This window comes from Stenella coeruleoalba (assembly GCF_951394435.1).
Source record: "Stenella coeruleoalba genome assembly, chromosome: 9".
NCBI lineage: Eukaryota > Metazoa > Chordata > Mammalia > Artiodactyla > Delphinidae > Stenella > Stenella coeruleoalba.
Genome location: NC_137155.1, coordinates 100,028,260 through 100,052,681, shown reverse-complemented (window position 1 = coordinate 100,052,681; position 24,422 = coordinate 100,028,260). Strand labels below are relative to the sequence as shown.

At 42.5% G+C, this 24,422-nt stretch overlaps 1 protein-coding gene across 5 annotated transcripts in view; it reads left to right on the top strand.

The window, feature by feature from the left end:
- KMT2C (lysine methyltransferase 2C) overlaps window positions 1–24,422 on the top strand; it is a 293,733-nt gene that overhangs the window by 256,188 nt on the left and 13,123 nt on the right. For 4 of the 5 annotated variants that reach the window (XM_079931158.1, XM_079931156.1, XM_079931155.1 and 1 more), the window contains 13 exons: window positions 3,552–3,630; window positions 5,190–5,253; window positions 7,030–7,262; window positions 9,910–11,631; window positions 16,022–16,234; window positions 16,928–17,092; window positions 18,537–18,678; window positions 18,814–18,961; window positions 20,475–20,653; window positions 20,741–20,877; window positions 21,747–21,996; window positions 23,165–23,304; window positions 23,732–23,839. In XM_079931158.1, the coding sequence (XP_079787284.1) occupies window positions 3,552–3,630; window positions 5,190–5,253; window positions 7,030–7,262; window positions 9,910–11,631; window positions 16,022–16,234; window positions 16,928–17,092; window positions 18,537–18,678; window positions 18,814–18,961; window positions 20,475–20,653; window positions 20,741–20,877; window positions 21,747–21,996; window positions 23,165–23,304; window positions 23,732–23,839 (3,580 nt within the window). The remainder of the gene's footprint in view (window positions 1–3,551; window positions 3,631–5,189; window positions 5,254–7,029; window positions 7,263–9,909; window positions 11,632–16,021; window positions 16,235–16,927; window positions 17,093–18,536; window positions 18,679–18,813; window positions 18,962–20,474; window positions 20,654–20,740; window positions 20,878–21,746; window positions 21,997–23,164; window positions 23,305–23,731; window positions 23,840–24,422) is intronic. The other variant, XM_079931159.1, reaches the window with a different exon arrangement.

Below are 24,422 nucleotides of genomic sequence, written 5' to 3'. Positions count from 1 at the left end.
TGGAAATGGTTAAGAAGCATTTTGTTTGTTTGTTTTTTAAATTAATTTATTTATTTATGTCTGCGTCAGGTCTTTGTTGCTGCGCACGGGCTTTCTCTAGTTGCGATGAGCGGGGGCTACTCTTCGTTGCGGTGCGCAGGCTTCTCATTGCGGTGGCTTCTCTTGTTGCGGAGCACGGGCTCTAGGCACGCGGGCTCAATAGTTGTGGCTCGCGGGCCCTAGAGCGCAGGCTCAGTAGTTGTGGCGCACGGGCTTAGCTGCTCTGCAACATGTGGGATCTTCCCGGACCAGGGATGGAACCCGTGTCCCCTGCATTGGCAGGAGGATTCTTAACCACTGCATCACCAGGGAATTCCAAGAAGCATTGTTGAGATCAAAGAAGAGATTGTAGTTTCTAGTGATTTTCATTATTTTATTATTTTTTTTTAAATACATTTGATGTGTTTCTTAGTCTGTTGCAGCTGTTAACCTTAGCGATGTTCAAATTGACCATTCTTGGCAGTGAGAGCTTATTCTAGAAGGCTCCTCAGTTTTTTAACAAAAATTATTTATTATTTAGTTTTGGCTGCATTGGGTCTTCGTTGCTGCACACGGGCTTTCTCTAGTTGTGGTGAGCGGGGGCTACTCTTGGTTGCAGTGCACGGGCTTCTCATTGCGGTGGCTTCTCTTGTTGCAGAGCACAGGCTCTAGGCGTGCGGGCTTCAGTAGTTTTGGCTTGTGGGCTCTAGAGCGCAGACTCAGTAGTTGTGGCACAGAGGCTTAGTTGCTCCGCGGCATGTGAGATCTTCCTGGACCAGGGCTTGAACCTGTGTCCCGTGCACTGGCAGGTGGATTCTCAACCACTGCACCACCAGGGAAGTCCTGATTTTCATTATTGCACAATGTCTGTTAACACTATTTCTGTGTCACGGGGCTTCGTAACTTTTTTATGTCTTGAACTTTTTTGACATCCCAGTGAAGCCTGAACTCCTCAGAATATTTTAATGCAAAACCAAAAACATTGGTTTTACAGAGGAAATCAATTATATTTGAAATATAGTTAACTTAAATATAAAAGTTACAGCATATGGTGCTTCTCTAATGCATTAATAAATTTGGCAGTAAGTCTAATAACTACCATAATTTCAAAATAGTGATGAACTTAAATGACCTATTAGGTATGTGCAACAACTTTTGCTATGAAAATAATGCGAGTTCTATTGGTGCAAAGTCACAGTAGTGCTGATAATATTGTAGTTTGCTGAGCATAGTCAAAATAGAAGGGAATGCTAAATTTAATTCTGTACGTACTTTAAAATATGCACCTGAGAATCGGAACCCCTGCTCCTTCAGCATCATGTGTATATCACTCAGGTACACTGATCTGTTAGTCATCAGGTGTGTTGTTAGCCCTTCTGCTGAGCACTTTGAAGAAGTAGAGGTGATGGTCCTTCCTTCAGGCGGTGTCATAAGTTGACTGAGGGTGACAGCCAGTGAGTGCTTTTGGGATTATGAGATTATTCCACACCAGGGCTGTAGTGGAGCCAGGGGGTAACAGACGAATCAAAAGCTGAGTAAAAAATTAAAAAGCATATGTTCCAAATGATGGTAGTACTCAGATATTAAGGTACAGTGTTTGATAAATAATTTGCAAAATATAATCTTGTTATGTTGATGCATTTGGTAATTCTAGGGGCAGTGTTTTCATCAAAGCAGTAACGTTTCTGTGAAGTATTTAATTAGAGTAAGTAACGTTTTGCCAGATATTTTGAACCATATAGACTTTCTCTTGGTCAGTGACCAGGTGTTGCTTTGCTTTAACATTTAGATATAAAAATGTATGAAACTTTTTTTTCTTTTTATTTATTTTTTTCACATCTTTATTGGAGTATAAATGCTTTATTTACAATGTTGTATTAGTTTCTGCTGTACAACAAAGTGAATCAGCCATATGCATACATATATCCCCATGTCTCCTCCCTCTTGAGCCTCCCTCCCACCCTCCCTATCCCACCCCTCTAGGTGGTCACAAATCACCAAGCTGATCTCCCTGTGCTGTGCAGCAGCTTCCCACTAGCCATCCATTTAAAAAAATGTATGAAGTCAGAATGGCCATCATCAAAAAATCTAGAATCAATAAATGCTGGAGAGGGTGTGGAGAAAAGGGAACCCTCTTGCACTGTTGGTGGGAATGTAAATTGATACAGCCACTATGGAGAACAGTATGGAGGTTCCTTAAAAAACTATAAATAGAACTACCATACGACCCAGCAATCCCACTACTCAGGTACATACCCTGAGAAAACCATAATTCAAAAAGAGTCATGTACCAAAATGTTCATTTCAGCTCTATTTACAGTAGCCAGGACATGGAAGCAACCTAAGTGTCCATCAACAGATGAATGGATAAAGAAGATGCGGCACATATATACAATGGAATAGTATTCAGCCATAAAAAGAAATGAAATTGAGTTATTTGTAGTGAGGTGGATGGACCTAGAGTCTGTCATACAGAGTGAATTCAGTCAGAAAGAGAAAAACAAATACCGTATGCTAACACATATATATGGAATCTAAGAAAAAAAATAAAAGGTCATGAAGAACCTAGGGGTAAGACGGGAATAAAGACACAGACCTACTAGAGAATGGACTTGAGGATATGGCGAGGGGGAAGGGTAAGCTGTGACAAAGCGAGAGAGTGGCATGGACATATATACACTACCAAACGTAAAATAGATAGCTAGGGGGAAGCAGCCTCATAGCACAGGGAGATCAGCTCGGTGCTTTGTGACCACCTAGAGGGGTGGGATAGGGAGGGTGAGAGGGAGGGTGATGCAAGAGGGAAGAGATATGGGAACATATGTATATGTATAACTGATTCACTTTGTTATAAAGCAGAAACTAACACACCATTGTAAAGCAATTATACTCCAATAAAGATGTTTAAAAAAATGTATGAAACTTCTTAATTAAGATACATCTTTTGTTTTAGGATGCAAAAAGTTTTTGCGGAGCGCAGGCTCAGCGGCCATGGCTCACGGTCCCAGCCGCTCCGCGGCATGTGGGATCTTCCCGGACCAGGGCACGAACCCGTGTCCCCTGCATCGGCAGGCAGACTCTCAACCACTGCGCCACCAGGGAAGCCCCCAACTATTTTTAAATAAAGATTGGAATAAATAGTTTTAGTACATAAATTCTAAGAAAATTGTCTTCATTATATTTTTCATCTAAAAGGCTTGAGTTAATTTTAAGGTATAATGAGACATATAACAGCGTGGAACCTCTGGAACAGCCTCATTGACATCGCTGCCCCACTCATCACTGTGGGGAAAGTTACTTAATCTCTCTGAATCTTCCTTTTCATCAAAACTAAAATGAGGGTAGTAAGAATCCACACTTCACAGAATTGTGTAGTGAGGTTGGGACACAAAAAACAGGGCTTTAGTAAATGTTTTTGATGAGGAAGACACTGCCATTACTCTTCTTCCCTGGAAGAGAAAATTGTTAAGCACTTAAAAATAATGTTAGTTCCAAATGCTTCTCATTTGATGCTTAGTACTTCCTTTTCACAGGTTCCCCTTTATGGGCCAGTCCGTGACTGGAACACAGACTGGTGATGGCCAGACTCTCCTTCCACAGGCAGTTACTCAGGTACCGCTGCTTGTAACTAGTCACTTAAGAATGCACGTTTTCCTGTGTCTCTCGCTATTCTTTATGGTGAGGCCTCTTCCAAAAAATAGTAGAAGTCCTAGAACACAGCCAGGATGTACCAATATTATCAGCTCAGCAGAAATAAAGACATTTTATTATTTTTTAAGGGAAAGGCAAAGTTTAAAAATTGACAATTTCTGAAAAGGATCTACATTTTTAAGGGTAGAAGGTCACTTGGAGAGAAGCCAAATGCTTAGGGTTTGGGGGTTTGCTTTTATTTACTTTCAACCCCACAGAGATATTTTCATGTCCTGCATTTTAGAATTCATTCATTACATTTAAATGTAAAACTGCTATAAAATGTAGAAAATAATGATTATAATCATTTTATTTAGATATAGATAGTCATGTTCTACAGTTTATTCCTTGGAATAATTTAGTTTTTGAAATATTTACTGTTCACAATAATCAGCTTTAAAAAGTGTAAATATTTAGTGTCAAGCAATATCCAGGAAAGTAGAACTGCTCATTTCATATTGTGTTTTCTTCTTTTTTTTTTCAAGTATCTGCCAGGGTGGGGGGAGGAAAGAGAGAAGCTGCCTATTTTCTTTATGTCTTTCTGGCACTTTCTTCTTTACCCTGCCGGTTAACGCTTCAGGTTTATTATGCTGATAATTGTATTCTTTTGATTAAAAAAGAGAGACCATCTGACACAATGGAAAAGCATAGGCTTCATAGCGGAGTTTTAAAATAATCTGAGTTCCACTATGAGTTTATTGTGCAACTTTGGGCATATTTTTTAACTTCTGTTTCCTGATCTGTTAAATGTTACACCACCTGCTTTGCAGTATTATATGGTTTACATGTAGTGTATTCTGGGTGCTGGTATCATTTTTAGACATTACCTTATATACAGCTCATACCTAACAGAATTTGTGACAACTCAGTAAAGGCTTTTTCAAAGTTAATTCTGTTTATCAGGCTGTTGCCAGGGAATTGTGAGATGATAACTATTTGGTCTCCCTGGAAGATATAAGACATTTAATGAGAAAATAAGAGTAACATTTTTAATTAGTATATATTTGTTTTATTATTTGTGTCTGTTAGAGATATTGGTTTTTGTTCATAAATAACTTTGTGTTGTGGAGTGGAATTCAGTAAATCTGGAGCCCATGTTTCAGTCTTAGTTGCAGAAGAAACCAGGTAGATTTCATCAAAAAGTGGGGTTCTACACGGATCTTTAGCTAAGTATAATACTAACACTATTTGATTTGCCCTGCTATTATATCTCTGATGAATAACCCCTTCAGACATATTTGTTTTTCAACTGAAATCTAGCAAATATAGCAGTTCAGAGATAGTTTAAAATGTTCAGAAATTAGGTTGTCACCACAAAATTCATTCTACTTTTTATAAAAATGAAAGTTTTAAAGATGTCATAAGAAGTTAAAGTTCTTTTCCCTCTCCATTTCTTTTTTTCTATTTCATTTTTTAAACCTTTTTTTCCCCCTTGAACTGAAATGTGGAATAAACCTATTTGTAAATTTTACTTATTTTAGGATGGCAGTATAACACATCAGATTTCTAGGCCTAATCCTCCAAATTTTGGTCCAGGCTTTGTCAGTAAGTATAAATCTAATTAGTTACCTGTTCTCTGGGGATTGCTTGTTTGCACTGTATTTGTGTTCTTTTAAAATCTTGGAGTTAGTTCAGGTATGTTATTTTAAGCCGAAGTGCCCTGTCTTCTATTAAACATCACTGCCCTATTCGGCATCTTTTCCTCAAGGCATGTATTTCATTCCTTTTTTTCTGTGCATGAATAATTATGGTTAGAGATAAATATTTTAATACAGAAAGATCATCTTCCCCGTTCTCTTCAGTGTTGCTGCTATTTTTTGTATATAGATTGGACACTTTACAATCTGTAGATTTAAACCACTTCTTTTCTAATGACTGTCTGCCTAAGTGACAAGGACACCAAATGGGAACAACAAAGGGAGATAAGCTGGGTTAGCAGCATGGTGTGAAGTCAGGGCTGCAGGATGCCATTGACCCTTTCTAGTTACTTTCAGGGGTCCCAAGGTGGTTCAGGATAGTGTTTAAAGTTCTCCCCAAACTGAACCTTTCTGAAATCTTCAGACTGTTTAGCTAACTTTTTTTTCACCATTATTTTTCATTTTGCTCACCTCTGCTCTCCTGGTTCCAGAAACCAGAAAGGCTTTCCTTGCGGTAGGTCTCATTCTACCAGAAGCAGAACTTCTGAAATCTTGTGAAAAAGCCTGTTCTGAAAAATGCCCTTCAAATTTGGTAGACTAGATTTCAAGTTCATACATGTACTGGAACTTCTGGGTTTAAGAACAAACCCAAAGTCTGACCTTTTGAAATTACCCCTGCACTAATTATTATAATTTGCATACATATTCGCATTAAAAACAAGTAAACAACTGTAACCAACTGGCTTTTTCTGGCTTTATTGTGCCCATTGGCTTTGGTTGGATTCTTATTGTATGACAATATTCTGTTATCATTGATGTAATTTTTCAGCTAATGTCCTTCTTGGAATTGTATTTATTTATTTCTTTGTCTTAAAGTGAGTCAAAAAGGTATATTCTGAATTTCACAACCATAAGGTGACTTTTTTTTTTTTTTGAACTTGGCATCAGTGAAGTAAAGTGCCCTTAAAGAATTAAGAAGGAATATTGCTACAAGATGAAGAGATACAACTATTTGGGGAGATATTAATGACAGTCATACAAGTAGAGAAGATTTTACTTGATTAATGGCTTATTTATAGACGTATAAATGACGAAATTCATAAAAATTACCAATGTTTTTAACTTACGGATTTCCTCTATAAAACAGACTTCATTTTGGTCCTTTCTAAAGCTTTCTAGGTTCCCTCCCTCATAGTTTAGGACATACTTTCACCATTTAGAAATAGGGGAAACCCATAAACTTAGGGAAATTAGCATGGGAAATGATACCTAATCCATGCTCTGGACCTTAATAGGTTATGTCTTACTTTGTCTCTTCAAAATCTGTAAAGTTGAATTAATCAAATACAAATATAGTTCAATATATAGTTTGGCTTATGGGTTAGAGAATTTGATAGTTTAGTAGGTAAATAGTTGTTCCATTAGATAAGTCTTTTGCTTTTCAAAGATTGGGTTTATAATATTTATAAGTATGAAGTTAGCCTGTGTCCTAAGAACATGCATTCTTTGGTTTTCTTATATATTTTTCTAAAATCTTATACTTTATATAGTTATTTACTATTATGTTTTCAAAATATCTATTACAAGGTCATGATGAAAATGTTTCCTTACAAAATGGATTTGTGTAACTTATATTGGACTCTTTAGAAAATTAACACAGGTGAATTTTAATTTTTTTCCTCAGATGATTCACAACGTAAACAGTATGAAGAATGGCTTCAGGAGACCCAACAACTTCTTCAGATGCAGCAGAAATATCTTGAAGAACAAATCGGTGCACACAGGAAATCCAAAAAGGCCCTTTCAGCTAAACAACGTACCGCCAAGAAAGCTGGGCGTGAGTTTCCAGAAGAGGATGCAGAGCAGCTCAAGCACGTCACTGAACAGCAAAGCATGGTTCAGAAGCAGCTAGAACAGGTAACAAATAGGTTTGCAAAATAGAAGCAGTTGTTAATGCATAGAATGTTTTGGTCTGTCATTGATTAATTGTAAAGGATTTCGATTGGTGTTAAATGGCACACAGAAGTGCACTGTCAAAGTGACAGCTCTGAGACCTCTTACTAACTGAAGAAATAACCCCTGTCCTTGCCCCAGAGTCGTGGTCACACAGCACGTACTTTGAGTAAGCGCCACTGATGAGATAAGTTCTCATAAACTGTTTTCATGCTGGTATAGCTAATACAGCTGGGGAAATTCAGTTACGTTCCCTGTTCTGAGAAGTCGCTGTGCAGAGTCTTAGCTTTCCTGAGGACAGCTCATGGGGAGATCCTAGGCTTTCTACTTGGAGTTGACCTTTGCTTTGCCATGTCCTTTGGTTCCTTAGTTTGTAATGGAATTTCAGATAGAGCATTTGAATCATTCTGTTGGGGTTTTCTTGTTTTTTTTCCCCATAGTATGTTTTTATTAATATTCCTTCTCAATATCATTTTGGTCTTAAAGTACATTGGTGTATCTTATGTAAAGGACTCATTCCTGAAAAATGAGATCATTTTGCTGTTACCTTCCATTATGAGCCTGATGTTTTTGAAAATGCACATACTGAAATATCAGTTATACTCAAGAAGAAGTAAAATTTAAAATTTTTATTTAGTGTTCAAAATGTGTTAAGTGGCCACTCCTAGTTACTCAATGAATTAAAAACTTAGGTTCACACACAAACCTGTACACAAATATTGACTGCATCTCTAACACACTCACCAAAAACTGGGAACCCCTGGACTGTCCTTCAGTATCTTGACTGTGGTGATGGCCACACTAATCCCTACCCATGTTAAAGTTCATAGAATTGTACACCAAAAAAGGTCAATCTTGCTTTTGATTGTCAATTTAAATCTTACTCCCAATGTTAATAGTGGAAAGGGAGGAATTCAGAGCAGATTGAATCAGTAAAAATCACAGAAGTGCTTTCTGTGTAGTGAACACAGTTACATGCCCCGTCTTACCTGACGTTCTCTATAACCTTATGAACAAGGTAGTATTATCACCATGGTACACATGAGGAATCTGCTGAGTCATTGTGGAGGTAGGTGACATAACTGATCATTGGAGTAGGGATTTCAACTGTGGCGTTTTATCTCCAAGCTATAGCTACCACAATAATGTCCCAGCAATAAGCTGATTACAGTATGATTTCCATTGTTTAAAACCAGGAATGAGATGTGTCCTTTCTCTTTAAATTTACTTTCTGGGGCCGTGTTTATTTCAAGTAAAAATGCTTTTAAGGGTTTCTTTATAACTTATTTTTAGCCTTTTTATTGCCTTCTGGTATTTTTATATAAATTTTTTATGACGAGGGCCTAGCTTTTTTGCATATCCATGGATCAAATCCTATTTAGAAGGTAATACTATACTTGGAAAATAGGACACATCATCTGCTACAACATAGTTGCCAGCAGTCCAGTGTAATCTTATTAAGACAAGCAATTCATGACAACGTTTTTAAGAGAATTTTAAAATGTCACGGCAAAGGCGTGGATCACCACATTCTGTATTCCAGTTAGTGTTCTGGTGCCTTATGTGTGTTCATACTCATTCGCCAGTCCGATGGTAATTCCTCAGTTCTAGGTAGTAAACCAGTCAGGAAAAAGAAGAAAAGAAGTAGGAGTTGCCACAGCTACAGGAAAAGAGACCAGAACCATTATGTGTAGAGAATATGCTAGTCTGCCTGGGAAACTGTTGAAAATAAGTTGAAAACCTATCAGAACTGGCTCAGTGTGCTAGTACAGCACACAAAAATTGAGTGCTTTTGGAGGGTATGTACATCATCTTGCACCCCTTTCTCCCAGCTCCCTAAGTGAGCTGGTGTGTCCTTAGGACACAGGTTGTGTCTTCATTGAGGTTGGTCTGTAGTGTCTGCCCATGGGGGTACAAAGACTTTCGGGGATTAATTAACTGACGTAAGTCAGTCATTATATTAGGAGCCTCTTAGGAACTGTTCAAAACATTACCTCAGAGCTTTTACATATTTAGAAATTATAATTTGAATACGTTACCCGTTAAATTCAAGGAGTTTTATTACCAATCTAGTCTTTTTAACCTGGAGGGGAGGGTGTGGTATATGTACAGGTAATTCATCTTGTCTTAACATGTTGTACACTTTTGTGTACTTAAGAAATGAAATCTTAACACGTTTAAATGGTTAAAGTTTGAGTTAAATCTCACGGTTAGTCTAACCTTATATATTAATGTAACTTCTAAAGAAGTTAACAATTAGCGATTCCTGTGTAGCCTTTGTTTATGGTTTTATTTTTATATGTAGCTTAGTTTATGACTCAGAGAAAGATTTTCTTAAATATTTATTTCAGAAAAATGTTTTTCAAATTTGTTTTTGGTATTTCATATTTAGAAACATGCTATTATTGAAAAGCTTGGCAGTTTTAGTTGATCAGTCCTTCCTTTCTTTTTTTTTCCCCTTGGTGATTTCTGCCATTGCCTAAGCAAGATATTTTTGCCTCTGCCTGATCTAACTGCGTTCTCTATAACCTCCACCATAATCGTCAGCCAGTGTTTTTATTTGATACCCGTAGCACATATAAACGAGTAAGATTTAATTTTGCTCTTCCAGATTCGTAAACAACAGAAAGAGCATGCCGAGTTGATTGAAGATTACCGGATCAAGCAGCAGCAGCAGCAGCAGCAGTGCGCCATGGCCCCGCCCACCGTGATGCCAGGTGTCCAGCCCCCACTGCCCCTGGTGCCAGGTGCCGCCCCGCCCCCCATGAGCCAGCCCAGCTTCCCCCTGGCGCCACTGCAGCTACAGCACCAGCAGCACACCGCGGTCATTCCCGGCCACACGAGCCCTGCGGGAACGCCCAGTTTGCCCAGTTTCCCTGGGTGGCAGCCTCCCGGTGCTCCTTCCCGCCCCACCCTCAACCCTCCTAGGATTCAGCCTCCAGTGGCCCAGTTACCAATAAAAACTTGCCCCCCAGCCCCAGGGGCAGTGTCAAATGCAAATCCACAGAGTGGGCCGCCGCCACGGGTGGAATTCGATGACAACAACCCCTTCAGTGAAAGTTTTCAAGAACGGGAACGTAAGGAACGTTTACGAGAACAGCAGGAGAGACAACGAATCCAGCTCATGCAAGAAGTAGATAGACAGAGAGCTTTGCAGCAGAGGATGGAAATGGAGCAGCACGGCATGATGGGCTCAGAGCTAAGCAGCAGGACACCTGTGTCCCAGATTCCATTCTACGCTTCTGACCTGCCTTGTGATTTTACGCAACCCCCAAGACCCCTTCAGCAGCCTCCGCAGCCGCAGCAGCAGGCGGGGCCGGTTTTACAGCAGCAGAACCTACAGCAAGGGTCTATTAATTCACCGCCCACCCCGAATTTCATGCAAACCAGTGAGCGAAGGCACATGGGACCTCCCTCGTTTGTTCCTGACTCACCGTCAATTCCTGGTGGAAGCCCAAATTTCCATTCTGTGAAGCCGGTACATGGAGGTGTTCCTGGGGCCAGCTTCCAGCAGTCCCCGGTGAGGCCTCCTTTTACACCCGCTTTACCTGTGGCACCTCCAGTGGCTAATAGCAGTCTCCCCTGTGGCCAAGACCCGGCTGTAAGCCGTGGACAGAGTTACCCAGGATCAGCCCCATCTCTCATTCAGCTGTATTCTGACATAATCCCGGAAGAGAAAGGTAAAAAGAAGAGAACAAGAAAGAAGAAGAAAGACGACGATGCGGAATCTACCAAGGCACCTTCTACTCCCCATTCGGATGTAACTGCTCCACCAACCCCGGGTGTCTCGGAAGCTGCCTCTGCTCCCGCAGTGAACACACCCGGCGAGCTCCCTCAGCAAGGAGAACCCAAGGCGGCGGAACCGGGCGGCCTATCACCTCCTGACCCGGCAGCGGGCCCGCTGCGCACAGAGCCAGAGAACGAACTGCCCAGCGGTGACTTCGCACGAGGGACCCCAGGTCAACAGACCTGTGCGAGTTCAGAGGTGGATAAGCGCCCCATCAACGCGCCTGCCCCCACTGGGGAGATGAAACTGGAGTCAGCTGAGCCGGAGCAGCGCCCGGGCCCAGATGGGCCTGAACTGGAGGAGCACCCTGGGGATCGGGCCAAAGAAAGGGCTGTGGCCGGCGCTGCCTGCCCGGGGCAGAGTCCTCCCCGACCTGCCGGCGCTCCTGCTACCAAGGGAGATTCAGGCAATGAGCTTCTGAAGCACCTGCTGAAAAATAAAAAGGCATCTTCCCTTTTAAATCAAAAACCGGAAGGGAGTTTTTGTTCAGAAGACGACGGTACGAAGGATAACAAACTGGTTGAGAGGCAGAACCCAGCCGACGTGGTAAGTGTGGCTCAGGAGAACAACTTGCTTTTTTCCCCTTTTATTTTAAATTATGGTTACAACAGATTAGTGCCAACTGCTGTATTGATTTCAACGCTATCTTTTATAACCTTTTTACTCTGGAGTAAAAAGCCGCAGACCTCATGTTTTGGTTTATACCTGTAAACTATATCAGGTAATAATTTGTTTACTGTATCTTTCAAAAATCAGAGAGCTGTAGGGTCATGCGTTTCATACGTAACATATTCCTGTCAGCTGATTATCACCACATTGAGTTGATCTAACTAAAACAAAGAAGTAAACATCTACATGTCCTAACTGCAAATAGAGTGCAGTTTCCATTAACCTCTTTGAAATATAGAAAATAGCTCACGCACCCTGTTAATACCCTTGGGGACTCTCAGGAATAACCCATATTGGGAATCTATTCTGTTGCAAAGTATTAATACTTTATAGAAACACAGTTTTACAGGTAGATGCTATTTTATCTTTGTGGTTTTCCATGTGTCGATATTTTGCCCTTTTTAAGTTTTTAAGTGTTAGACTTCTTTTTTTTTTTTGGCTGCGTTGGGTCTTCGCCGCTGCATGCGGGCTTTCTCTAGTTGCAGCGAGCGGGGGCCACTCTTCGTTGCAGTGCGCGGGCCTCTCCTGTTGCGGAGCACGGGCTCTAGGCGCACAGGCTTCAGTAGTTGTGGCATGCGGGCTCAGTAGTTGTGGCGCGCGGGCTTAGTTGCTCTGCAGCACGTGGGATCTTCTAGGACCAGGGATCGAACCCGTGTCCCCTGCATTGGCAGGCGGATTCTCAACCACTGTGCCACCAGGGAAGTCCCCTTTTTAAGTTATAGAACATTGGATTTGCTTTTGTTTTTTCATTTGATGAAGAACTTTGTTGTAAATATACCTTTACAAGATTCGATCCCCTGCATTTCAGTGAACTTCCTTGACATATTTCCCAAACTGAAGTTTTCTAGGTTGTAGGAATTGGTTAACTTGTTTTATCTTTCAAATGCTACACTACCTTGGCTATTGTGTTCATAAAGCTTTCCCTATAGTGCTTCTCAAATTAGATTTTAAATTTTTCATTTTTTTAATTGAATGAGGTGGAGTGCTATATTTAGTTGTCCAAATTTGCAGTTTTAAGATTGTTAGTGAAGCCATTTGTTTAGCAAGTATTGGTTTACTCTTTGTTTTCTCTTATTTGTCTGATTCGGTAGAGGTTGAGTGGTAACCCCATAGAGTCATGTAATTTTTGTAAATTTTGGTGGTGGTAACTTTTTCAGTCATATTTGTCATCAGCAAATAGGCCTGATCTCTAGCTACTTTGTCCATTGCATCCTCTGCCCCTAGGAATACCAGGCTACTTGCAGTCCCTGAGTGTCTTTCTGATTTTACCCTTCCATATATGGCCATATGCTGCTGTTTCTGCCCTTTTTTGTTTTTTTTTTATATCTGGCCAATATCTGTATCTTTTAAGACTCACTTCTGGAATCGTCTTCCCCAGATACCTTACTCAGCTCAGCCAGTCTCAAATAAGTGGATGCCCGTGTGCTTACATAGCAGTTTCTCTAGTACCACTGAGCATAGACGGCTCCTTGAAGGGTGTAGACGGCGTCCTGAGCACCTTTCTGTCTCTGTGCCTTTTCTATCTCAATACCACATAGTTGGTACTCGGTGGAGTGAAGTTAGGTCCTAATACTAGTGATTATATATAAAAAAATATTTATATTGGGTGTTATGATAGAAAAAGGGATGAGATCAATTAGTATATGTATAAATGTTTGGACTATGTCACATGTTCTCATATCCATCTGGGAGGGCAGCAAGGGGCGGAGGCCCTGGATTACTAGGGGTGATGCCTTCTTAACCACATTCTAGGGGTTACGCTGTGCTCAGCGCTTGCCCTGAGGTACGGCAGGCACAATTATTATTCCCGTTTTACAAATGATGAAATTCATTTACTTTCTAGTCACACTTAAGGCAGAATTGTTGTGGCAGTGGCTGGACAGGCCCAGTTTGTCCTCCGTGCTGAGGACATGTGTTTTCTCACACATAAGCTGGCATTAGTTGTAGTGTAGGGGTAAAGCCTTGGGAGGCTTTGAGAGCTCGCATCGCTCAGCTTGCGTCAAATCCACGTTCCGTCTCTTTCCAGCGTGCAGCCTGGGCAGGGCAGGCTTTCTGAGCCTCAGTTTCCTCATCTGTAAAACAGGATTAATAATGCTCCCTGTTACTGGGTTGCCACAGGGATTAAAGGAATTAGGGTACACCTTGTGCTTGTGATATTAATAAAAGGTGGTGCATACCCATGACTACCAGTGACATATCTAGGAATCTGGCAAGAGGAACGTAAAATTCTAATATGTGCAAAGGTGTGACCACATGAATAGCTAATGAATGACTTTATCTTTACTAATAGATAAAAATGAGAGAAAACAACCTAAATCCACTAGTGTAGTTATTGATTGGATTATTGTTTCTGTATATATCTGAATATACAGATTTTTTGCAGCCATTAAAATTTGTTACGTATGAAAGTTTAATGTCACGGGGAACAAACCACGTCAAGTTTAAAAGGCAACCACCAGAATAAAAGAATACTGAGTGTGATTCATTGTGTGTTTAGCAAAATACATGTAGGCATAGATAAAAGATCGAAAACAAATACATTAAAATGTGAACTATTCCTGTCTCGGGCAAACTTTTGGATGATTTTTAATCTTTTGTGTTCTTCTGTAATTGAGAGTATTCTTCGAACTGTAGTAATAGCTGCTTTTTAGGGAAGTTGTGAGGATTGGAGAAGTCTGTTCAGCACTTACAGTGCCTGACCCTGCTGCACACCTAATAAGCGGTTGCATTGTTCTTCTCTTATAAGCTGGTAAGAAGTGCTTGGGCCTTGCTCTGTGCTACTCACACTGCAGTCCTTGAGGACTGGCGGCATCGGCCTTACCTGGGAGCTTTTCAGGAAGCAGGATACTGTGCCCCCAGCACAGGCGTACCAGTCAGAAGGTGCTTTTTAACAAGATCGCAGGTGATTCGCATTCATATGGACATGAGAGGCACAGCTCTAGGCCAGGGTTCTCTGAACTTTAATGTGTCAGAATCACCTGGAGGGCTTGTTAAAGGTTTGGATTCAGTAGGTCTGGGGTGGGACCAGAGAATGTGCATTTCTAACCATCCTAGGTGGTGCTCATTCTGCCGCTCTGGGGACCACCCTTTGAGAACCATCGATCTAGCCCTGGGATGGGCACTGTGTTCCTGCTTCCATATCCCCTCTTTTTTGTATGAGCCAGGAATGGTTTCTACACTTTTTAATGGTAGAAGAAAATCTGAAACAGAGTAGTGTTTCACAACATGTGAAAATTATATGAAATTCAAGGTTCAGTGTCCATGAATTTAAAACATCTTATTAGACCATAGCCTAGCTCATTAGTTTATTATGACTTGTCTGTGGTTGATTTTGCTGTACCAGGGCAGAGAATTGGGTAGCTGTATTTACTCTTTGGCCTTTTACAGAACAGTTTTGCCATCCATGCTCTAAGTCATTTAGATATATATAAATGGAAACTGATCTGCAAACCCTCAAAGAGTCAATGCAGAGCACATTAAAATAAGTTTAGCAACTATGGTTGCCTATAGCAAAGTATAGCTGTCAAGTTTAGAAATAATGGCCCCTAAAAATAGTCCCATATTTTTAAGTATTGATAGTACTACCCTTAAAAACCTCTTTAAGGACTGGTTTGTTCTTAGCCATAGAGACAAAAGCAAAGAATAGGCTTATTTGCTATCATATAGGTCTTCTTTCATTGACTTTAAGTATGTAGCAGTTATTATTCAGTCAGATGTATGACCATGAACTAATTTGAATGAACAATGTTGTTTGTTTTTAGTGATCTCTGAGGCTAGCTGTTCCTCTCAACTGAGATGCATAGGCTGTGAAACTTTTCTGGAGCTTAGCAATGGTGCCCGCATACCTTGTATTTCACCCATTCCTAAGGGGAGCCCAAATAAGGCCCCAAGACCACCATGCAGAGACCACCACAGCCATCTAGCTAAGAGCACCCCTTCCTCCACAGTTGCCAGTGGGCAGGAATAAGGAGCTCCGGGCTGTCACTGGCACAAGTATGGGCAGGCCTGAGGAGTAATGCTTCCTCTGAAAGGGAGAAGAGCCACACTTAAGAGTTCTGCTCTCTCCTCAAGCTTTGCAGCTTACTGATTTCCATACTTGAGATGCTGTTTTCAGAAAACAGGCCATCTGGTGCCGCCCATTTTCCCTCCGTCACTTCGGGCGCCCATGCTAGGAACATTGTGTCTTAGGATGGGACTGGACGAGCAGGAGCTGGAATTCAAGCGTGTGGATAGGTCACTTATTTCTTAACCTTTCCAATTACATTAGCAAACTTTGGGGGCTCAAGTGCAAGGTGGTTTTGGATGTGGCAACAGCCAGTTGCCAAAAACAGATGGAGGAAGTGAAACCAAGAAACAGCGAAGCAAAAGGACTCAGAGGACCGGAGAGAAGGCAGCACCTCGGTCGAAGAAAAGGAAAAAGGAAGAAGAGGAGAAACAAGCGATGTTCTCTACCACCGACACCTTTACCCACCTGAAGCAGGTGAGTCTTTCGGAGCAGCCCCTTTAAAAATTCAAGGAAGTGAGACATCAGAAGCTTTTTGAACCCTGTTAAAGTGAAATTTTCCCAAAAGTAGAGAGTTAAGGGGTAAAAGACATCTCAACAAGCAACCTAATAGGTTTCCTATGTGCGAGCAAACTTGCACCTTATCCTACTGGCACCCCAAAATTTTAGTAAAATAGATGGATTGGTTGGCGCTGGTCAAGATTTACTTATATTCAAAGGGAGCAGCCTCAGCACCAAGAAAAATTCCGTCCACGTTACTTGTGACTCCGGATGCAAAGAAACACAGGCGTTGGTCTCTCCCCCTAGTAGAGTGCATTCTTACACCTTTGTGGCTGTTACAGAAGGTGGGAGACAGCTGCTGAAGAGTGCCGTTGGGGGCACCTAGCCTCAGTTCAGCCCTGATTCTTGCTGAGCGAAGATAAGGAAGGTGTTTTTCTTGTTAGAAGCCTGGCAGCATCCCTTTAAGACAGTTGAGAATAAGGCTCATTTTTAAGTATATCTCAAAGATTCCGTAGTCTCTCTCACTTATTCCAGCATTTTGATACTTGAATTTTTTAAGTCTTATTTTTCTCAAGCTTTATTTGACTAAGTTGCCTTGGGTCTTAGAAAAATTGAGAGACACTTGTTTTGTTTATCGTGTACATTACTCTTAAATGTGTTTTTCAATAGCAGCTCTCTCTGCTCCCTCTAATGGAACCAGTCATTGGAGTGAACTTTGCCCACTTTCTTCCTTACGGCAGTGGCCAGTTTAATAGTGGGAATCGACTTCTAGGAACTTTTGGCAGTGCTACCCTTGAAGGGGTTTCGGATTACTATTCTCAGTTGATCTACAAGGTATGTTTCTTTGCCAAGGTGTTACCTTGCTTCCTCTTTGGATGCCATATCAGAATTGGTAGAGCTTGTCTTGTTTTTCCATCTAGTTTACATCTATCTAATCTTCCAAGTTCCATTTACACTCTAGTTCAACTAAAAGGTTAAAATTTTACCAGGTAAAGTGTTTCCAATATGAACATTTGAAATGTTTGTATAGGTCAGAATACAAATTGTGAAAAACATCCATTGTATATTTCTGCGGTAGGTAAATACGTATTTTCTTATAATCTTTATTAACTCTTAAGATGACTCCAAATTCAGAGTAAATAGAGTAAAAAATGTAGTTAGGAATTTACCCTGAAAAATACAATGAAAAAAACCTAAAAACTTACTTTGTCTAATAATTTAGGTACTAATTGCACCTGTGCATTAGTTCTTAGGCTACAAAAATAATATCAAACTGAACCAAGTTTATCTTTTGGTAATATTTTTTTAACAAAGTTTTATGATAGGCTCATTAGATACTCTTTACTTCACATCTGACTTGTGTTAAGTGATCTTTTTTGCAAAAATATTTGAGAGTATCATCATTTTTTCTGAGGGCTTCTCTTCTTTAGTATTAAAATCATTCTCTTGTGACATTCCATTTATTATCGTTGTTGGCTTTTCTCTTCAGTTAGAACCTCTCCCAAGTCTTGTAAATGCCTTCTCTTCTGATGCAAGCTGTTCTCCACGCAACTTCATCATCTTCAGAAATCCTAGATCTTTGCAAGATTTGTAATTTTACCTTGCACTTGATTTGCATGGAATTATTGGTAGATTCCAACAGTCCCTGAGAGACTAGTCAATGAATCAATGACAAATTGGTGACAGATGTTAAGCAGGGAGAAATGTTTGGGGGGAACTACATTTGTTAAGGTTCAGTCCATTTAGTCGTTATTGCTACTCCTTTTGCTTCTTTTTGAGATTTTAGACAATCCAGATTCTAATGTCTAAGATACAAGCTGCAGTTATGGATTAGGGTCTTAAATTCTCAAGTTTTTGATAGAACTGGGGCATATCTTAATTTAATAAAGGAGTTTTTTGAGAACTCTCTACAATTTATTGGTCGAATTTTAAAGCTGTCCTTCACTGGCTTTAACAGTGAAACTTGAAAAGAGTTGTATAGAATCAAATCAGGCACAGTATAAATTTGCTTCTTAATTTCAAAGCTAAGTACTCAAGCTGGGGAAAGTGAGCCAGTGGGTGGTATGTGCAGAGGATGATGGGTATTTGTTCCACTGAAATGCCTCCTGGCCTGTACGTTTCTTTTTCTTCTTGGTGTGCATTTTAGGAATGAAGGTGCCTCTGATTACATTTCTGTACCTTGCCTCCCTGTGCTGAAAATTCACAGAACTAAGTTTTAGCAAGGTCATGGCATATTTGCTCAGTAGCATATAATTTAAAATTTTTTGGTCTCCTGCAGCAGAATAATTTAAGTAATCCTCCAACACCCCCTGCCTCTCTTCCTCCTACACCACCTCCTATGGCTTGTCCGAAGATGGCAAATGGTTTTGCAACAACTGAAGAACTTGCTGGAAAAGCTGGAGTATTAGTGAGCCATGAAGGTAGGATGCCAAGCTTCCAAGTCTTGTACCTTTGAGGAGTTTGCTGGCTGTGCGTGGTGAAGTGGCAGTCGGATTGTAAAGTTTACCCGTTACCAGTTTTGACTGATTTATGGTTTTGTGTTTTTGCTCTTCCAGTTACCAAAAGCCTAGGACCTAAACCATTTCACCTGCCGTTCAGACCACACGATGACTTGTTGGCCAGAGCGATTGCTCAAGGCCCAAAGACAGTGGACGTTCCTGCTTCACTCCCAACACCGCCTCATAATAACCAGGAGGAATTAAGGTAGAAGTTCCTTTTTCTCAAGTATTTCTTTAGTTATTTCATTTATTTAAAAACGTCTTATGTGTTTGTATATAGCATAATGTCTGTAGGAAAAGCATGTAAAAACACTTAAAAGGTGAAATTTGGTGAATAATTTTCTTCAGAATTTAAAGTTTATAAAACATTCTTACTATTAAAAAGAATTCACTTGTGCACTTTAGAAATCTCATATGATATAGGAGGTTCAACAAGTAATAATAATCGAATAGACATTAAGGCATTGGGACTCTCCATGCAAAATATTTCAAAGATCATTGCCCTTTATAAGCTGTTAATGTGATTTACTGGGTTTATTGATGTTTGCAGATGTCAGGATAAAAGAGCAGCAGTCACAGAGCAGAGCATGCTTTTGTGGAAGAGAATTTAAGGGCTGTCCTGTCCGCAGTTTGTAACTCCTTTGTCAGTTCTTTAGCCCCAGGATTCTGTTGAGGGAAAATCAGCTTCTCCTAGTAGATGGTCACAACCCAGCCAGTTAGATCCAGGGGAGGTTCTTATATATATAGCTCATCAAATTATTCTCTCTTCTTGGAAAATCTGCTAACCACCCTCTCTTTGATAAGACGCCATTGGACTAAGACCCTTTACTGTATAAATGAGAAGACTGCGGACCACGGGGAAGTGACTTGTCCAAAGTTAGAACCCAGCTCTTTGTTTCTCCTGGACCTTACCGCTAGATTCGTGCCGGAGTTGTCACTCGGGGGCAGCAGCGGGAGGCGGCCTCCCGGGTGTGCGTGTCGGGGCCGCCCGCTCCGGGGTCTCACAGGGACCCCTTGGAAGCCTCTCTCGGGTCTCCTGTTAATGCTGCTTCTCACAGCCTTCCTTCAGCCTGACGGCGTCTCCTCTGGGGTGGGGGGGTGTGAGACCCCAGGTTCTCGAGCTGCCGTGCAACGTTTAGCCCAAGACCACCCTCGCCCTACAGCCCCATTTGCCTTTGTAACCTTTAGCTTCTTGGACTAGACCAGTCTCTTCCTTTTTTCACTTCACTTTGTCAGTTAGGAAAAATGAAGGCCTGTGAAGCCATAATGGCCAGTTTTTTTCCGTCTTGCCGCTGTAAGTAAACAGCAGCCACAGGAGAGTCTGTGCACGCGTGCCTGGGTGTGTGGTGGACTGCTCTTTCCTTTTTCAGCCACAGGAGTGTTCCCTAGTCTCAGTGATCTGGAGCTTTGCAAAGGTGTGAGTATCCATTCTTTCTATGCTGTGTTATAATCTGAACGTCTTCCTCCTTTGGCAGGTCTTTAAACTTGGATGCTAAAGCTTTAGTCAGAAGGAAACATACCATTTAAATTACTTTATAGTTAAACATATTTCTTATTTTTTTTCCCAAGAGATTTCCTGTTTGGCCCTGAACTGAATCTTTGGCTTCTCAGGTTATTGTCACTGTCCAAAGGTCACACACGTAGACAGGGCTGGGCTGGTGCGGGAAGCCCCCAGCGGCGGCCTTGCGCCTGCTGATGTGTATTTATTCTGCTCCCAGGACACAGGACCATGGGGGTGACCGGGACACCCCTGACAGTGTTGTGCCCTCGTCCTCTCCTGAGAGTGTGGTCGGCATGGAAGTGAGCAGATACCCAGACCTGTCCCTGGTCAAAGAGGAGCCTCCGGAGCCCGTGCCATCCCCCATCATTCCGATCCTCCCGAGCGGCACCGGGAAAGGTAGGGGGCGCAGTGCAGTGCGGGGGGCTGGCTGATAGGAATGTTTAGAAAAGCTGTTAACACTCAACTCATCCTTCCTTTTTTAAGGGCTGGAATCTAGAAGGAATGACATCAAAACTGAGCCGGGCACTTTGTTTTTCACGTCACCTTTTGGTGCATCCCCAAATGGTCCCCGATCGGGTCTCATATCTGTGGCAATCACTCTGCATCCTACAGCTGCTGAGGTAAAGATGGACTGGCTGTTGGACGTTCTAGAATATTACCCGTTCCTAAAGGGGTGTCAGGTGGCTCACAGTGACACGTACAGCTGGGTCATCGCGGATAAAGGTTAAAGTTAGGGCTTGACTTAGCAGTCCCTTCAGACGTCTACGCTGCTGTGAGTACTGGAAATTGATCTCGGCCTCAGTCAAGACAGAAAGGGCAAATTGAAGTCAGATCTCATTGTTTTACTAAAGAATGTATAATGGTAAGAACTCTTCAGAGAGTTGATAACTACTTACACGTAGAAAATTAAGCAGTGAAGAGCTTTGTCAACAGTGAAAGTTTTCCAGAAGCACTATGTTCAGGAAGCAGCTGCTCATATCAAACCCTAGTACACGGCTGAGGGTTTTTTCAAACTCTTAATTCTTGATGATGTTTCGTTGGCAACCAGACTCATAGCCTGTTGACAGGGCGTTTTGGTCATCAGCAGAACATAGCAGTGGTGTGTTCTTGTGGACTGTGTCAGACTTCTGCCCAGAGCGGGGGGGTGTCCACTTGAAGGAAGCTTCTGACCAGCTGTAAAAACCATGACAAGGTTTAGCTCATTCCTTGAATTAAAATGTCTAAGATAGTTTAACATTCTCTCAAATATTTAACATTAATTGGAATCCCTGTGTGAGGATTTCTGTATGTGGAAGCTTTGTTTGGCTATTGGCCCATTAAAACCCTTCTTACCCACCGAGGCTCTTAAGTCTAAATAAAAATGGTTGGATTTGCGTGAGGCGTGTGCACCGTGCACCGTGCGGGTAGCATTTATCCTGACGTGAGTCGTTCTTCAGTGGTTCTCTGTGGCCTCTGGGCGGGTAATGCAGCATTTGCCGTTTTGTTTTAGAACATTAGCAGTGTTGTGGCTGCGTTCTCCGACCTCCTCCACGTTCGGATCCCTAACAGCTACGAGGTTAGTAATGCTCCAGATGTTCCATCCGTGGGTTTGGTCAGTAGCCACAGAGTAAACCCAGGTTTGGAGTATCGACAGCGTTTATTTCTTCGTGGGCCTCCACCAGGATCTGCAAACCCTCCCAGACTAGCCAGCTCTTACCACCTGAAGCAGCCTACTGTGCCCTTCCCTCCAGCAAGCAATGGTGAGCTGGTTTACAGTTTGTTGACCCCAGATTCGTTCTTGATTCAAAGATCTCGCTTTGATTTTAGGGGAGTAACAGGTCACGTGTTGGCATGCAGTCCTTGGTGACTTAACCACCCCCCCACCCGGGTGCTGTCTTCTGAGGCGTGACTGGACCTTTAGTGCCTGGGGCCTACGTCACACCCTCTTGTCAGTGCTCTGCTTACCCTTGAGCCGCATTTGCTCTCCTGTGGCCCGAGCCTCCCCTCCCACTTACCTCCCACTTAGTGCTGTGTCACACTGTGCAGACGAGGCTGCCATCTCTGCCCGGGTTCCTGGTCCCTTTCCTTCTGCGGCATCTCTGGGGCCCCTCTCTTCTGTAGGTGCGCTCACACCTTCCCCGTCACTGAAAGGTGGGCCCGTTCCTCGCACCTGTGTGGCGTCCCTTCCCTCCCCATCTTCCCGTCTGGCCTCCCCCTCACCCCGCTCTCCCCGCCTCTTCGCTCCCCAGTTTCTTGGCCGTCTTGTTTCCGTCCTCACCTGCTCTTAGAGCCCAGCCTCTCCCCACGTCTCGCCCTTGGGCCACGCTGACAGTTGCTCGTGTTGGGTTTGAACTCTCAGCCTCTGGCTGCTCTGCCACCCTTGCTTTCTCCCTGCTTCTCCCTTCTGCCTTCGTGGCCACGCGAGCGATGTGCTCTGAGATCGCCACGCGCTTTCCAGTCTGTGTCCTTGCTCGCATTTGTATTTTGGCCCCGAACTCCTTCATCCCTCTTCGACTTTCCAAATCACGCTCATTGAAGACTCTCGTTCACATACCTCTTCATCTTTCATAAGAGATTTCGTACCCTCTTCACCCTGGAGCAAAAGTATTCTCTCTCCCCCTACTCACTCTGCACTGAGACCGGAGACGACCCTCCGCGCGTCCCGGTTTCCCTCCGCACTTCTCACAGCCCAATGTGTTGTCCCAGCCGTGTGAGGATAGCTTCCTTTCTTTGTACCCCAGTGTCATGCACGTCATAGATGCCCCGTAACCACTGCTTAGAAAATAAGATTTTTATCAATTACTAAAGACTAACGTGTGGTAAATTAAATGAGCCGTATTGCAGTCAGTCGGTGCATACAGCTTTGCACCCCGGACCCCTGTTGTTAGCGGTCGGCTTTCGTCGCTAATGAACGCCTTTTGTCTCTAGGCCTTTCTGGGTGCGCGGGCACTAGTCACGGTGTCACAGAAAGTGCGGCTCTCAGGCCACAGTGGTGCTGCCACTGTCATGTCGTCGTTCTGGGCCACGGCGTGAGGAAGCCAGCCAGAGACCCGGCCTTTGTGAGCAAGGTACTCGCACGTCCCTCCCCTGACCCCCGGGTCCCCGCCTGCCCCCGCCGTGCCTGGGCAGCGCCTGCTCCTGCATCAGGAGGAGTCGCTTCTGGGGCTCCACAGACGCCTCCCCCAGCGGTCGCTATCAGCATATGTTTCATGTGCTTGAGCTTAAAACCAAGTAGCTACAGCAGCCTGTTCAGGGGTCCGATGAGAGCCGCGTTATTTTTAAACGGTGAAATATGGAAAGTACAGTTTATTTCTGCAAATGTAGTTTCTCTGTGGCTAAATTATTATATGCTAAATACTGGCTCGTAGTTACCTTTTTACTGCTTTTAGGATTGCTGCTTTCACTTTGAACAGAACAGACCCAGCCCCGTGCAGATCTTGTTCTTATTAGATCCCGACTTGTCGAGCTCCCCACACCTTTCTCTTTGCTTTTCAGGGCTCCCGAGACAGCTCCAGCAGAGCGGAGAAGGACATTGTCTTCTGTAGTAACAACTGCTTTATTCTCTATTCATCAGCTGCACAAGCAAAAACCTCAGAAAGCAAGGTAAGATGGGGACAGTTTCAGTCAGCAGTCTGCGTTGAGTGGCGCCTGTGTTTTGGGGGTGTGTCCGCTTCCCCCACCCAGAGCTCCCCCCGGGGAGTCCGAGCAGATGCTCCCCGGGTTGGGAAGGAGTGCTTGGTCCAGGCCGTTACTGCAAACTAAGTAACTTGAGCTTATTCAGCAAGAGTGGGCAGATTTGAACTATGTCTTAACAGGTCAGAAGTGAATAAAACACTACTATTAAAATCTGTAATTTTACTTATTTAATTACAAATACCTTAATTTAATCACAACTGTAAAGTATTGCTTTAGTGATCTTGTCCCAATGGGAAAACCTGTTCACAACCACAATTCAGGTCTATTCATGTATTTTGGGGCGAAAGTATCTGTCTTGTACCAGGTTGGAAAAGGTCTGTTTGTTTTTTCTGTGATTTAAGTGTATCTTTGGGTGTGTAGCTGATGTGGACGATACGTTTTTAACCGTTTGCGCTGAAGGAAGTTTTTCCCATGCTGTGATAGTCTCTCCTCCCTCCACATCATCGCTCTTGCGTCTTTCTCAGAAGAATGTTCTGGAGATTCTTATTTT